At 39.9% G+C, this 13,836-nt stretch overlaps 1 protein-coding gene across 1 annotated transcript; it reads right to left on the bottom strand.

Moving 5' to 3' along the window:
- Positions 1 to 12,163: 12,163 nt before the first annotated feature.
- On the bottom strand, positions 12,164 to 13,096 carry LOC142750645 (olfactory receptor 11L1-like). The gene has a single exon (XM_075859637.1). The coding sequence runs from the start codon at positions 13,094 to 13,096 to the stop codon at positions 12,164 to 12,166; it is 933 nt and encodes a 310-aa protein (XP_075715752.1).
- Between the last annotated feature and the right edge of the window lie 740 nt (positions 13,097 to 13,836).

Below are 13,836 nucleotides of genomic sequence, written 5' to 3' on the forward strand. Positions count from 1 at the left end.
GATATCACCCTGGCGCTGCTAGGAGTTTTTTAGGGAGTTTTTAGGTGCTCAAAGATTCAAAAAGTCAAAGGTCCTCCAACTCTTATATCCATATGATTTTATTTGTATATAGATAAAATGCGGTTGGAGAAGGTGCCTTTTCCTCAGGTAAAATACAAATGGTGAAACGAGCCCCTTGCATAAGGTTATATACATACAAAAAGGTAAAAAGAAGTAGAAAAAATGTGCCTTGTTATAGGGTTAAAGGTTACTGCAATCACCAGGTTCGCTCAGGTCTTTTCCAACACCGTAGCCAGTGTCAGACATTAAGGATTGTATCGTTTAGGAAATAATCAAAATACAAAACAAGTTACAAGAATAAAGCAAGCAGGATGATTGCATACAGAAGTAGAGATGAGCGAACTTTTCAAAAGTTCGGTTCGGCTAGTTCGCCGAATTTCACAAAAAAGTTCGATTCGGACCGAACTAGTTCGGACCGAAGCTGTCACTTCCGTGCGCCGAGCATGCTACTGTCCAGGGTGCTTATAGAGTTAATGGGCTGCACTAACTCTTTCAGCAACCTTCACAGTACATGCTCGGCGCGCGGAAAATAAAATTTTAATGTAATAAAAAAATGAAAATAATATGTTCGTACTTACTTTCCTCCTGTCCGGCCTCCAGCGATGACGTTTCATCCCTTTCGCCGCTGCAGCCAATCACAGGCTGCAGCGGCGACATGGATGAAACGTCATCGCTGGAGGCCGGACAGGAGGAAAGTAAGTATGAACGTATTATTTTTTTTTTTTGGCATGTATGTATGTTGTCATGTATGTATGTTGGCATGTATGTATATATGTGCATGTGTGTATGTATATTTGCATGTATATATTTGCATGTATGTATGTTTGCATGTATGTATGTTTGCATGAATGTATGTTTGCATGAATGTATGTTTGTATGTATGTATGTATGTTCGCATGTATGTATGTTTGCATGAATGTATGTTTGCATGTATGTATGTTGTCATGTATGTATGTTGTCATGTATGTATGTATGTATGTATATATGTGCATGTATGTTTTCATGTATGTTGGCATGTATGTATATATGTGCATGTTTGTATGTATATTTGCATGTATATATTTACATGTATGTATGTATGTATGTTTGCATGTGTGTATGTTTGCATGTATGCATGTTTGCATGTATGTATGTTGGCATGCATGTATATATGTGCATGTGTGTATGTATATTTGCATGTATATATTTGCATGTATGTATGTATGTTTGAATGAATGTATGTTTGTATGTATGTTTGCATTTATGTATGTTTGCATGTATGTATGTATGTTTGGATGTATGTATGTTGTCATGTATGTATGTATATATGTGCATGTTTGTATGTATATTTGCATGTATATATTTACATGTATGTATGTATGTTTGCATGAATGTATGTTTGCATGTATGTATGTATGTATGTATGTATATATGTGCATGTATGTTTGCATGAATGTTGGCATGTATGTATATATGTGCATGTTTGTATGTATATTTGCATGTATATATTTGCATGTATGTATGTATGTTTGCATGTATGTATGTATGTATGTTGTCATGTATGTATGTATATTTGCATGTTTTTATTTTTGCATGTATGTTTGCATGTATGCTTATATATATGTGCATGTATGTAATTATGTTTGCATGTATTTATGTTTGCATGTATATTTGTGCATGCTTGTATATATGTATGTATCTATCTTTGCATGTTTGTTTGTATGTATGTATGTTTTCATGTGTGTGTGTATGCATGTATGTATGATCGTTTGCATGTATGTATGTATATATGTGTGTATGTTTGCATGTATACATGTGCATGCTTGTATGTTTGTATATATGTATGTATGTATGTATGTTTGTATATATGTATGTATGTATGTTTGCATGTATGTTTGTATGTATATATGTCTGTATGGCCATGTATGATACTGTCTGCTGGCGCCCTGTATCTAAGTCAACTTCGCGGCAGGCTTCTATACATGGTATAACAGTCAGTATCACACATTAAACTGAATCTAAGCCTACGACATGTTTTTTTTACAGGTTTGGTGTTTGGACTACGTCGGTTTCGAGGACTACTTCGATGACGGTTTTTTTTTCTACAATAAAATGGTTAATGAGGGTTGTGTTGGGGGTGCTTTATTTCAATAAAATATTTTATCTATATCTTTGTCTTTTTCTTTTCAAATTTTATTACTACCACTTTAGTAATGGCCGCTGTCTGAGTGACAGCATCCATTACTAAGGCGAGGCTTAGTGTTAGCCGGTGCAGAAGCTAACACTAACCACCATTATTACCCCGGTACCCACCACCACCAGGGGTGCCGGGAAGAGCCAGGTATGATCCAGTACCCGACCATCTGTTGTGATGGTAGGGCTCCGGGGCGGCCGCAGGCTGGTATTATGAGGCTGGGAAGGGCCAAAAACAGTGGACCTTCCCACCCTTGTAATGCTAGGCTGCTGCTGCTGTGTTGTATCTGGCTGGTTATAAAAGTGGGGGGGACCCCACGTCATTTTTTTAAATTATTTATTTTATAATTTTTTTTTAAAAAAAAGACATGGGGTTCCACCCAATTTATCATAACCAGCCACATACAACACAGTGTTATTAGCCTGGGAATGGACAAAACCACTGGCCCTTCCCACCCATGTAATGCAAGACTGCTGCGGCCTTGTATATGGCTGGTTATTAAAAATGTGGGGGACCCAACGTCTATTGTTAAATTTGTTAAATTAAAAAAAAAAACGACGTGGGGTCCCCCCCTTTTTTATAACCAGCCCGATACAACACAGCAGCAGCAGCCTAGCATTACAAGGGTGGGAAGGTTCACTGTTTTTGGCCCTTCCCAGCCTCATAATACCAGCCTACGGCCGCCCCAGTACCCGACCATCACAACAGATGGTCGGGTACTGGATCGTACCAAGCTCTTCCCGGCACCCCTGGTGGTGGTGGGTACCGGGGTAATAATGGGTGGTTAGTGCTAGCCTCTGCACCGGCTAACACTAAGCCCCGCCTTAATAATGGATGCTGTCAATCAGCCAACTGCCATTATCTAGGCACTAATAAAGTTTAAAAAAAAACACAAAGACAATTATTTTTTATTGAAATAAGAAATCCCCAACAAAACCCTCGTTAACCATTTTATTAAAATTTGAAAAAACGTAGATCTACGCAGTAGTCCAACGAATCAAAGATGTAGTCCAATCGGTACATCAAAATCTGCAACAACATAAAAAAACAGTTATCAATGTGAACAATACCAATACTTCTACTCACCTACAAACATATATACACGCACACACAAACAAACAACCATACACAAACACACACATATATACACAAACACACATATACACAAATACACACATATAAACAAACACACCCATATATACACAAACACACACATAAACACACACCCATATACACACATATACACAAACACACACATATACAAAAACACACACACACAAACATATACACAAATACACCCATATATACACACACATATACACAAACACACCCATATATACACAAACACACACATAAACACACACCCATATACACACATATACACAAACACACACATATACAAAAACACACACACACAAACATATACATAAATACACCCATATATACACACACATATACACAAACACATATACACAAACACACCCATATATACACAAACACACACATAAACACACACCCATATACACACATATACACCAACACACACACACAAACATCTACACACAAACATATACACATACACCCATATATACACACACATATACACAAACATATACACAAACACATATACACAAACACACCCATATATACACAAACACACATAAACACACATATACACAAACACACATATAAAAACAAAAACAGACAAAGACACATACCCAAACACACACACTGTTTCTTTTAAATGCTGCTGGGGAACCCGCTCGATCCACTATATAAGGCTGCGCTATAGTGCAGCATTTAAAAGAAACAGGATCCTGACCTGTCCACAGAGTTTAAGGCAGCACAGAGTATTTCAGGAGATGAGCACGGCTGGCCACAGGCAGCCGGTCGTTTTTCCAAGATGGGCTCCCATTATGCACACGACCGCAAAAACACCCGTTATTGCGGGTCGTAATTACGACCCGCAATAACGGGCTCATAGACTTCTGTTTTCTCACGGGAAGGTGCCCGTGCCGTTAAAAAAATAGATCATGTTCTATTTTTCTATTTTACGTGCCGTGCTGCTATAATTAGGGTATGTTCACACGACAGCGTCCGTAACGGCTGAAATTACGGGGATGTTTCCGCCTGAAAACATCCCCGTAATTTCAGCCGTAACAGCATGTGCAGGCGCTTGAACGCCGCGTCCATTACGGACGTAATTGGCGCTGCTATTCATTGGAGTCAATGAATAATGGCTCCAATTACGGCCAAAGAAGTGACCGGTCACTTCTTTGACGCGGGCGTCTATTTACACGCCGTTATTTGACAGCGGCGCGTAAATACACGCCTCGTGTGAACAGACAAACGTCTGCCCATTGCTTTCAATGGGCAGATGTTTGTCAGCGCTATCGAGGCGCTATTTTCGGGCGTAATTCGGGGCAAAAACGCCCGAATTACATCCGTAATTAGTGCGTGTGAACACACCCTTAGGGTATGTTCACACGCACTAATTACGGACGTAATTGGGGCGTTTTTGCCCCGAATTACGTCCGAAAATAGCGCCTCGATAGCGCTGACAAACATCTGCCCATTGAAAGCAATGGCCAGACGTTTGTCTGTTCACACGAGGCGTTTATTTACGCGCCGCTGTCAAATGACGGCACGTAAATAGACGCCCGCGTCAAAGAAGTGACCTGTCACTTCTTTGGCCGTAATTGGAGCCACTATTCATTGACTCCAATGAATAGCAGCGCCAATTACGTCCGTAATGGACGCGGCATTCAAGCGCCTGCACATGCCATAACGGCTGAAATTACGGTTATGTTTTCAGGCGGAAACATCCCCGCAATTTCAGCCGTAACGGACGCTGTCGTGTGAACATACCCTTATAATGACAGCACGGCTCGCAAAAGCGGCCGGCTGCCCGTGGCCGGCCGTGCTCGTAATTACGAGTCGTAATTACGAGCACGGCCCGTAAAATAAAAAAATAGAACATGTTCTATCTTTTTAACGTTACGGGCACCTTCCCGTCAGAAAACGTGAAGGTACCCGTGGCTAACAGAAGTCTATGGGCCCGCTATTTCGGGTTGTAATTACGACCCGTAATAACGGGTGTTTTTACGGTCGTGTGCATGAGGCCCTGTGCTACATGTGTGCACCCGTCATTACGGCAGCGTTGCTAGGCGACGTCAGTAAATAGTCACTCTCCAGGGTGCTGAAAGAGTTAACTGATCGGCAGTAACTGTTTCAGCACCCTGGACTATGACTACCGATCACAATATAGAGTAACCTGTAAAAAAAAAAGACGTTCATACTTACCGGGAACTCCCTGCTTCCTCCAGTCCGGTCTCCTGGCCGATGCCTTGGTGACGCGTCCCTCTCGACATCCGGCCCGACATTCCTTGATGACGATGCAGCCCATGTGAGCGCTGCAGCCAATCACAGGCTGCAGAGGCCTCTGCAGCCAATCACAGGCTGCCGCGTCAGAAAAGAAGGTCGGACTGGAGGAAGAAGAGGGACTCGTCACCAAGACAACGACCAGGTATGTATGAAATGCTTTTTATTTTATTTTTAATCAGCAGCCTCTTTTCTATATCAGTGATTGATAGAGATAAGTGGCTGCCGATTTGTATCATATTTTTGACCGGGTTCGGTCAAAACGGGTTCGGCCGAACCCGGTGAAGTTCGGATTCGCTGCGAACCGAACTTTTCCGGAAATTCGGACTGAAACCAGGTTCGGTTGTCCCGGTTCGCTCATCTCTAATCATAAACAGTCAAGAGACATGAACTTGTTTGATCATAATTAAAAAAGATTGAAGTTAGTGATTTGGTGTGAGCAATATGTTGACGCAAGTTAGGCCAAGAATATATTAGACTGAATGTTAAGGTAGGTGTGTCAACCTACACCTGTATCAGTACACCTGTTCAGATCCAAATAATCCCAGTGGTTATTGTTTCTCGATATATCGGAGAGGAGGGTGACACAGACACACTGGTTGTATGCTCAAAATCATTCTCTGACGTTTATTCAACAAACCATCACAATAATATCTTTCGAAGTAGGAGCAGCGTGATTCCAGCCAATCATTCACAATGTAAGGATATGATATGAATTTAGATTTAATTTAGCTAATAGCATATAATGACAATATGTTTTGTCCTGAACTAATCATAGGCACACTATGAGTTCCCAAAACATACATTGTAATATATGCTAGGAGTCGGACTACCCCCTCCCTTATATTAACCCCTTAATGCCCAGTCTAATTTAGGACTTAATGAACAAGCCATTTTTTACATTTTTCCATCGTCTCATTCAAAGAGCTATAACTTTTTTATTTTTGCATCGACATAGCTGTATAAGGTCTGTTTTTTGTGGAACAAGTTGTATTTTTTAATAGCACCATTTTGGGGTACATAGAATTTATTGATTAAGTTTTATTAACTTTTTTTGGGGGGGGGTAGAAAAAAACAGCAATTTCGCGCCACACTTTTTTGCATCCTAAATTTACGCCGTTTACTGTGTGGTATAAATAACACAATAACTTTATTCAGTGGGTTGTTACGATTGCAACAATACTATATTTGTATAGTTTTTCTATGTTTTACTACTTTTTACACTTTTTTTTCAAAATGATTTGTTTTTGTGTCTCCATATTTTAAGAGCCATAAATCTTTTATTTTTTCACCGATGCAATTGTATGAGGGCTTTCCTTTTTGTGGCACGACTTGTCGTTTTTATCGGTACCCTTTTGGAGTAGATGCGACTTTTTGATCACTTTTTATCACATTTTTTTTAAGGCTGGATTCAAAGAAAACAGCAATTTTTGATTGTTTTTTTATTTAATTTTTTACAACGTTCACCGTGCGGGTTAAGTAATGTAATAAGTTTATAGTCGGGGTAGTTACGGACGCGGCGCTACCAAATATGTGTAACTTTTTTACTTTATTTTGTCTGTTAATAATAAAACAGTTTGTAAGGGGGAAAAGTGGGTTTTTAATTTTTTTTTTTCACTTTTTTCACTTTTTATTAAACTTTTTTTTTTCCCTTCTTTACTAGTCCCACTAGGGGACTTCACTATGCGATTATCCAATCACATTTATAATACACTGCAATACTTTTGTATTGCAGTGTATTACTGCCTGTCCGTGTAAAACGGACAGGCATCTGCTAGGACATGCCTCTGGCATGACCTAGCAGGCATTTACTACAGGCAGACCTGGGGGCCTTTATTAGGCCCCCGGCTGCCATCAGAGACACAGACACTCAGCGATCTTATCGCCGGGTGCCGGTGGGATGAGAGGGAGCTCCCTCCCTCTCTCCAAAACAACTCAGATGAAGCGCTCGCTATTGAGCGCCGCATCTGAGGGGTTAAATGGGGGAGATCAATACTAATATCGATCTCACCCGGCAGAGCAGGGACGCTCCCAGCCCTCGGCTACCTCTGGCAGCTGAGAGCAGGGACATTTAACGGTTCCTTGCTCTGTTTATTTATTCCTATGCAGCACCATAAAAAGGCTATTGCATCGGAATAAAGCCCATTAGTGGCTGCCGTAAAAACACTATGGGGCAGTCACTAATGGGTCAAAGGGTCAAAATTTTATCTTTATGCTGTAGTTTATATTTTTTATATACTTTCGTCTTATTGAAGGTTTTTTGGGTATTTCCACGAAGAGCAACATACTTCATCTACTTTTCTACTTCTGAGAAGATCAAGACCACATACATCCACCATTGATCATGAGTGGAAAGAAATTTGTGAACACAACCCTGATAATGAAGAGCAACCATCGGGAACAGTTCTAGAGAACATACACTATACAGATAAAGTATTGGGACACCTCTACATTACAACTACAGGACCTTATGATGTCCCATTCTTAATTAATAAGCATTCATATGGATTTGATCCCCCTTTGCAGTAAAACAACTTCCACTATTGCGGGGACTTTCTACAAGATTTTGGGGTGTCTGTGGGAATTTTTGCCCTTTCAGCCAGAAGATCATTTGTGGGGTCAGACACTGAAGTTGAGGGAGTGGTCCTGGATCATAATCTCCATTCTAGTTTAACACAAAGTTTTGGATGGGGTTGCGGCCAGTCAAATTCTTCCAACCCAAACTCCCCTAACCATGTCTTTATGGACCTTGTGCACAGGGACGCAGTCATACTGGAACAGAAATGGCCCGAACTCCAAACTGTTCCCACAAAGTTGGAAGCTACAATTATCCAAAATGTCTTGTGTGCTGAAGAATTAAGATTTACGTTCAGTGGAACTTAGGGACCGACCTCTAAAAAACACTCGCATTATCCCTCCTCCACCAAACTTTACAGCTGGCACAATGCAGTCGGGCAGGCAACATTCTCCTGGGATTCTGACCGCCAGATAGAGAAGCGCCACTCCACAAGTCACATCAGATAGAGAAACATCACTCCACTTAACACGTCACATAGAGAAGCGCCACTCCACAAGACATGTTTCCACTGCTCCAGGGTCCAGTGGCGGCGTGCTTTACACCCCTCCATCCAACACTTGGCATTGTTCTTGGTGATGTTCAGCTGGCATGCAGCCGCTCGGCCCCCATGCCATGATGCTCCCAGGCACAGTGTGCGGATGTTAAAACCAGAGGAGGTCTGTACTCTGCAGTTATGGAATCAGTGGAGTGTTTGTGACTTTTCTGCTCTCGCTCCACATAACTCGCTCCTCGGTCTGTTACTTTACGTGGTCTGCACTTTGCGTCTGAGTTGCTGCGGTTCCTTCTACTTTACAATAATATCACTCACAGGTGATGGTGGAATATCTAGGAGGGAAGAAATTTCCGGAACTGACTTGATAAAGTGGTGGCGTCCTATTACAGGACCGCTCTGGAATTCAGTGAGCTCTTTACAACGACCTGTTCTGTTACAAACAATTTGTGGGAGGGATCCTCCAGCTCACCTTGTTGCAGATTTTCACTGTGCCCTGTGCCTGGATCTTCGTGACGGCACACGGTGTAGTAGACAGGAAAAGACAACCAAAAGTATATAGTCCAGCGCAGTCAGATTTAAAATAAAACACTGTTCCAATTTTATTTCGATGATTAAAACAGAATACTTCCCGAGTGCAAGGGTACACGCATGAATAAATTGCCTACACGTTTCAGACATATACCACGTCCTTCCTCATGGCTTTTTTGCTAACACATATGTGTCAGAACGAGGTTTATATCCGGTTTCCACCAGGTGGATATTAATGCTGTCCAGCAAGGTGGTGCTAGAATAGAACGCAGGTCATATAACATCAGTGATCTATGGATTAGTGCTATCCAGCACACTGGTGCTGTCCAGCAAGATGGTGCTGAAATAAAAAGCTGGTCATAGAGCATCAGCGGTCTATGAATTACCTATATACTACATCATTAATGGATAGATAGTTATCAATGGAAGATTTGGAAATAGAGATATTCCATATCTATCCTTAAATCGTGGGCAGAATTGTTTATACTTATTCATGTTTGTTTGGTTGTCGGATATGAACCTCTATTATAGTATTACTCACATCAAAATATTAAAAAATAGAATTCACACTAAAAAATACATAATTTGAACACATTAAAACAATACATAAACTGGAACATACATTGGTCTTCAAAGACAATTGTTGTTTTTAGAAGTTTCAATATACTGCAACGATCATTAATTAGCAGTTAATGCCTAGAGGAAAGAACTCGTTGATATAGACAATTGGGTCTCAACTGTATAATATGAGAATATTAAAAAAAAAAAAATTATTTAATTTTGTTTTGTTATGTCAATAATTTCATAAATTCTTCACTAATAATGAAACAGTAATTGTTTTTTTAAATTTAGCCATTTGGGGAACCTGTTTTTTTTTGTGTAAATATCAAATACGCTTCCCGTGATAGGATTTTGTGTTTAATATACCCCGCTCTGCTTGGAGTTTTGACCTTTTCTATGGCATAGCATCTCAAACTTGCAATTGATCTATTATGGTTTGTTATAAAATGTTTTGCAACATTAGAAGTGTTCGTGAGGTTGGGGTTTCTTATGTAACCCAAATGCTCTAGTATTCTAGATTTAAATTTGCAGCTAGTACATCCTACATACATTAGGTTGCATTCTACAATGTATACTACTGCTTCACTGTTGCAATTGATATATGTCTGAATTGAAAAATGTATATTGTTGTCTGAGTCTCTAAAGATCTTAGTGGGCTTGGCATGAGAACAAATTCTGTATGGATGCGATCCGCATCTATAGAAACCCTTGTATTGAAGCCATGTCATTTTGGTGGTTTTTGAAGAAAAGGTAGATGGAGATAGTGAGTCACCTAGGGAAGGAGCTTTTCTGGATACAACACGGCAGCCATTTTTCAAAATGTCTGTCAATGCCTCGTCCTCCATTAAGACGGCTAGAATTTTTGTGGACAATTTTTTTTATTTCATTAATCTGGTTGCTGTGTTGTTAAACCAAAGTCAGTATGTTTAGACCGATATTGTCATTAGGTTTTGGTTCGAGGAGTAGGTCTCGAGGTTTCTTGTCTACAATAGAGGTTGCCCTTTTAAGGATCCATTCTGCATATCCTCTTTTTCGTAATCTCCTACATATTTTTTTGTTGTTCCACCAAGTAATTGTGGTCATTACTACAATTTCTCTTTGCTCTATACATTTCTCCCACTGGGATTGATGAGATAGTTTGTCTGGGGTGACCACTTTTTGCATGCAAAATAGTGTTCCCTGAAATGGGCTTACGGTATGTTTTGGTATTAATTATTTCTCCTCCATATCCCTTTAGTTCCAAATCTACGAACTGAATAGTGTCTTTTTTTAAGGAGTAGGTGAACTTCAGATTAAATTAATTATAATTAAGATAATTGATATATCTGGGGACATCAGACATGTTTCCTTCCCATATAAATAGCAGAACGTCTATATATCTTGCATACCAATTGATAGACCTTCCAAACGGATTATCACTGGAAAAAATTGTAAGTTCCTCCCACCAGGCCATCACAAGGTTTGCCAAAGATGGAGAAAATTTGGCTCCCATTGATACTCCCTTTAATTGTAAATAAAACAAACCATCGAATTGGAAGAAATTGTGTGTCATGAGAAACATTAGGACCTCAAGTATATATACTTGTAACTCATGACTGTAGGTGCTATGTCTAAAAAGATAGTGTTCTAGTGCCCTGTATGCTAAATCGTGTGGGATACTGGTATAAAGTGAGGTCACATCACAACTGAGCCATGTAAATTTTGTATCTAATTTCTTATTGTAAAATGAGCGTAGGACGTCTCTGGTGTCATGTAAGTGGCCTGGGGTTCTCAGTGCGAGAGGTTGTAATAAGGAGTCTAGCCATTCAGATAATTTTTCTGTCAGGGATCCTATGGCCGGCGTTCTATTCCAGCACCACCTTGCTGGACAGTACCACCCTGCTCGAGAACATTAATTCCCACCTGGTGGTAACCGGATATAAACCTCGTTCTGACACATATGTGTTAGCAAAAAAAACCATGAGGAAGGACGTGGTATACGTCTGAAACGCGTAGGCACTTTATTCATGCGTGTACCCTTGCACTTGGAAACTATTCTGTTTTAATCATCTAAATAAAATTGGAACAACATTCTATTTTAAATCTGACTGCGCTGGACTATATACTTTTGGTTGTCTTTTTCTGACCTGTTCTATTACTAATATCTGTAAAATGACTATAAGACGAGTGCCGGGTGTTATACACCTGTGGGACTGAAGGAAACACCGTAATTCAATGATTTAGATGTGTCCCGATATTTTCTCCGTACAGTGTATGTATGTAATACCTCTACACCTACTGGACATAAGCATTTACCATATGCTGTGGTGTATGTTACAGCACCAGTTCCTAACCTGTTTAACAAAGAGCTATTAGTACTTGAGAGACAATGTAGAGGGACAAATTTAGCTCATTTAAAGGAAGTGGACATGTTCCTCATTAGCTTTTTAAGAGCCTGTTTAATATCTCTGTTATTTAGACTGTAGATCATAGGGTTAAAAAGTGGAGTTATAACCGTGTAGAACAGGGATAGGGTTTTCTTTACATTGCCGGTATTTGGAAATAAATAGATACAAATAAGTGACCCATAAAACATGGACACTACAGACAGATGAGAGCTGCAGGTGGAGAAGGTCTTCTGCCTCCCAGTAACAGATGGGATCTTCAGTATGGTGAAGAGAATATAAACATATGAGACAATAATCACAGTAAACGGACAAAGCGCAAATGGTACGGCCAATATCATGTCTGATATTTTCACTATAAAAGAGTCTGAGCAGGAAAGTTCAAGTAAAGGATCTAAATCACAGAAGAAATGTTCAATGATGTTTGGTCCACAGAACTGTAAACGACTCATTGTCCCTGACACTGTAAATATAATGGCAAACATCATCACCCAACACAAGAGAACGGCTCTTAGACAAAATGTCAGGTCCATGACGGAGGTGTAATGTAGAGGGTTACAGATGGCCTGGTACCTGTCATAGGACATGACGGTCAGAAGAAGACATTCCAGTGATTCTGAGGCTGAAAAAACATTAAATTGTATCAAACACCAGATAAAAGGCATAGAACTTCCTTCATACAACACAATATGGAGCATGTTGGGTACTATAGTGGTGGAGAGTAGGATATCTAAGAAAGAGAGCTGTATGAGAAAGAAGTACATGGGAGAGTGGAGTGACCGGCTGTTGGACACCACTAGAATGATGAGGAGGTTTCCACATACAGTCACACTGTAGATGATCAGAAGAAGAAGAAAGAAACAAAGATGAACATTTTGTAAATTCTGAAATCCCAAGAGGACAATTTCAGTCACCGTGCTGGAATTACTGTGCTGCATATTCAGAAAGATGAACTTCTCAAAGAAAACGGAATAAAACTAAATGTAATAAACAAATCGTTTCCCAACACATTGTCTGGATTTCTCTTCTGTAGGCAGTAGAGGGGAACAGTGATAAATAATTTATTTGGATGATGAGGTTTTTATAACCTGGGTATTTTATTGATTTATTCTACTGAAAGACAAAAGTGTTTTAGAAACTAAAATAAAAGAGAGAGATTATGAGAGATCTTAAACGGGATGTCTGGTCATGGGGTGATTTTTCATAAGCTGCAGAGAAAAATATGTTTTACCTTTTACATAATAGTTGGTATTATTATTATTATTATTATTACTACTACTTTTATTTTGATTCTTTTCAAATTCTATACTTAAAGGGGTTGTCTGGGCGTGGAGAGGTTTTTTCTGCTGATGTCCTATCCACAAGATAAGTCATCAGTATATGATCAGTCAGGGTCCGACACCCGGACCCAGCACCGATCAACTGTTTCGGCTGCCTCTGAACACCAGCTGTCCTTCCGGGACAGTCATAGTAGAGCGGCAGTACTGCAGTACTACTCCTATTCAATGAAATAGGAGCCGAGTTGCCATACTACAGCACGCCCGCTATACAGTGGTCAGAGCCATCTACTTCTTACACTGGCCACTGCATTTTTAACAAATGAGTCATGAAAAAATTATGAAAATAATGGAATTGGTAACTTTCGGACTTAATATACATTGTATAAATATATCTTTAT

This window comes from Rhinoderma darwinii, chromosome 3 (assembly GCF_050947455.1).
Source record: "Rhinoderma darwinii isolate aRhiDar2 chromosome 3, aRhiDar2.hap1, whole genome shotgun sequence".
Taxonomy (NCBI): domain Eukaryota; kingdom Metazoa; phylum Chordata; class Amphibia; order Anura; family Rhinodermatidae; genus Rhinoderma; species Rhinoderma darwinii.

Bases quoted from the DNA above. Each gene is read 5' to 3' on its own strand.
- LOC142750645 (XM_075859637.1), bottom strand. From the start codon at position 13,096: ATGCAGCACAGTAATTCCAGCACGGTGACTGAAATTGTCCTCTTGGGA.